Here is a 1,931-nt window from a genome sequence, read left to right on the forward strand (position 1 = left end):
GTGTAAGATATGACAAAATAATAATTTATAAATTATCAAGGGTTCATGGGGGAGGGGCAGTGGAGAGGGAGGAGAAAAACAAGGCGCTGATACCTAGGGCTCAAGTACAAAGCAAATGTTTTGAGAATGATGAGGGAAGCATGTACAAAAGTGCTGGACACACTGGATGGATGGATGGATTGTGATGAGTTGTACGAGCCCCCAATAAAATGATTTTTTTTAAAATCTGCCATTGAGAAAGTCCTGAAATGGAGCTCTACGCTGACACACAAGGAGTCCACTCGGGTCTGGGTGAACATCATGCATCTGGTGCTGGTGTCTGCACAGGTTCACAGTCAAATGATTTTCAAGGAGTGTGCAGCCTAATGAAAAGCACACAGATCCCTAAAATACAATCGGAGGGGCTCCAGAATGTTGGTGGGAAATGTCCATTGGTTTTTCATTCAGATTCCCCACAGACCTTTTGGAGCACGTTCGTGTGCATTGACTGTGTGTTAGCTGAGTGATGGTGTAAAAGGAGCCCCGGATGCGCGATGCATGGACACGGGCGCTAATGAACACGCTGGCTGTTGGGATCGGCCAGCAGCTCCGAGGAAGAAGACCTAGCTAAAGAAGACTATTGCTGGGTGCTCCAAAGAAGGCTTTGACTCACAGGGCCCCGGGTGACAGCCTTGAACTGCTCCGTGGAGACTCCTAGGCTGTTCCCGTGATGCAAGCAGACTGCCAAGCCTCTTGTCCTGTGAGGTCGCTGGTGGTTTCAAACTGCTGATGCATTAGCTCCCAGTCAAGCAAGGGAATCACCAGAGCTCCCTACTGGATGGCTTTCAGTTGGAATGGACTGGACAGCACACAACATCACTGCTGTTATTCTTAGGCGCCATCGAGTCCGTTCCAACCCACAGTGACCTGATGCACAACAGAAAAGAAGCACCCCTGGTCCTGCACCCTCCTCACCATTGCCTCCATGCCTGAGCCCACAGTTGTGGCCACTGTGTCCATCCATCCATCCATCCTTCCCCTTTCGCTGCCCCTCTGCTTGACCAAGCGGGATGTCCTTTTCAGGGACGACACCATTACACACACGTATACGGGGGCACAAACAGGGTCTGGCTGTTCAAACACATCCAGGGAGGTGCCACAGAGGGAAGGTTTGTCGCTTTGCTGCTGCAAGTCCGCAGCCTGGAACCCCCCAAGGAGCGGGTCTGCTCTCCACATAGGGTACCCTGAGTGGCCCCCGAGTCAGCAACATTAACAACCAGCACAGTCATCAGCCCTGGAAGAGGTGTACTGAAGCCAGTCGGCTGAAACCCGAGAGAAAGACATGGTGGGAAGCATGTGTCCTTAAACAGCAAAAGGAAGGCCGTCCTGGCAGTTTTTTCCCCACGATTAAAGTGAACAGATGGATCTTAATAGCAAACCACCCGAACGAAGTGTGTCGCCTCCACTCCTGCACGGACAATACTGACAACTCAAGGGAAGAACACTTGGGGGCGAAAAGAAGGCTCCGTGCCGGAGCCCCGGAATCACCGGGCAGAGAACAGTGATGCAGGAGGAGCAGCTGTTTCCAGTGAAACACACTGGTGTTTTTTGTTTGGTTTTGGTTTTTAATCATTTTATTGGGCCTTATACACCTCTTACCACAATCCACATGCGTCAATTATGGAAAGCACACTTATACATTCGTTGACTTCATCATTCTCAAAACACTCGCTTTCCGCTTGGGCTCCTGGCATCAGCTCATTTTTCTTCCCCCACCCTCTCCCTCCCCGATCCCCTGTCCCTCATGAACCCTTGATAATTTATAAATTATTATTTCATCATCTCTTACACTGCCCGGCATCTCCCTTCACCCACTTTTCTGTTGCCCATCCCCCAGGGAGAAGGTTACATGTAGATCCTTGTAACCAGTTCCCCTTTTCTACCCCCCTTCC

At 50.5% G+C, this 1,931-nt stretch overlaps 1 protein-coding gene across 1 annotated transcript in view; it reads right to left on the reverse strand.

Moving 5' to 3' along the window:
* The window catches only part of CEMIP2 (cell migration inducing hyaluronidase 2), an 89,209-nt gene that overhangs the window by 39,881 nt on the left and 47,397 nt on the right, over window positions 1–1,931 (reverse strand). The window contains 1 exon segment of the mRNA XM_004713827.3: window positions 564–602. Within this exon segment, the coding sequence (XP_004713884.3) occupies window positions 564–602 (39 nt within the window).

Source organism: Echinops telfairi, unplaced genomic scaffold (genome assembly GCF_000313985.2).
Source record: "Echinops telfairi isolate 266 unplaced genomic scaffold, ASM31398v2 ScPeMD7_22;HRSCAF=79, whole genome shotgun sequence".
NCBI classification, from domain to species: domain Eukaryota; kingdom Metazoa; phylum Chordata; class Mammalia; order Afrosoricida; family Tenrecidae; genus Echinops; species Echinops telfairi.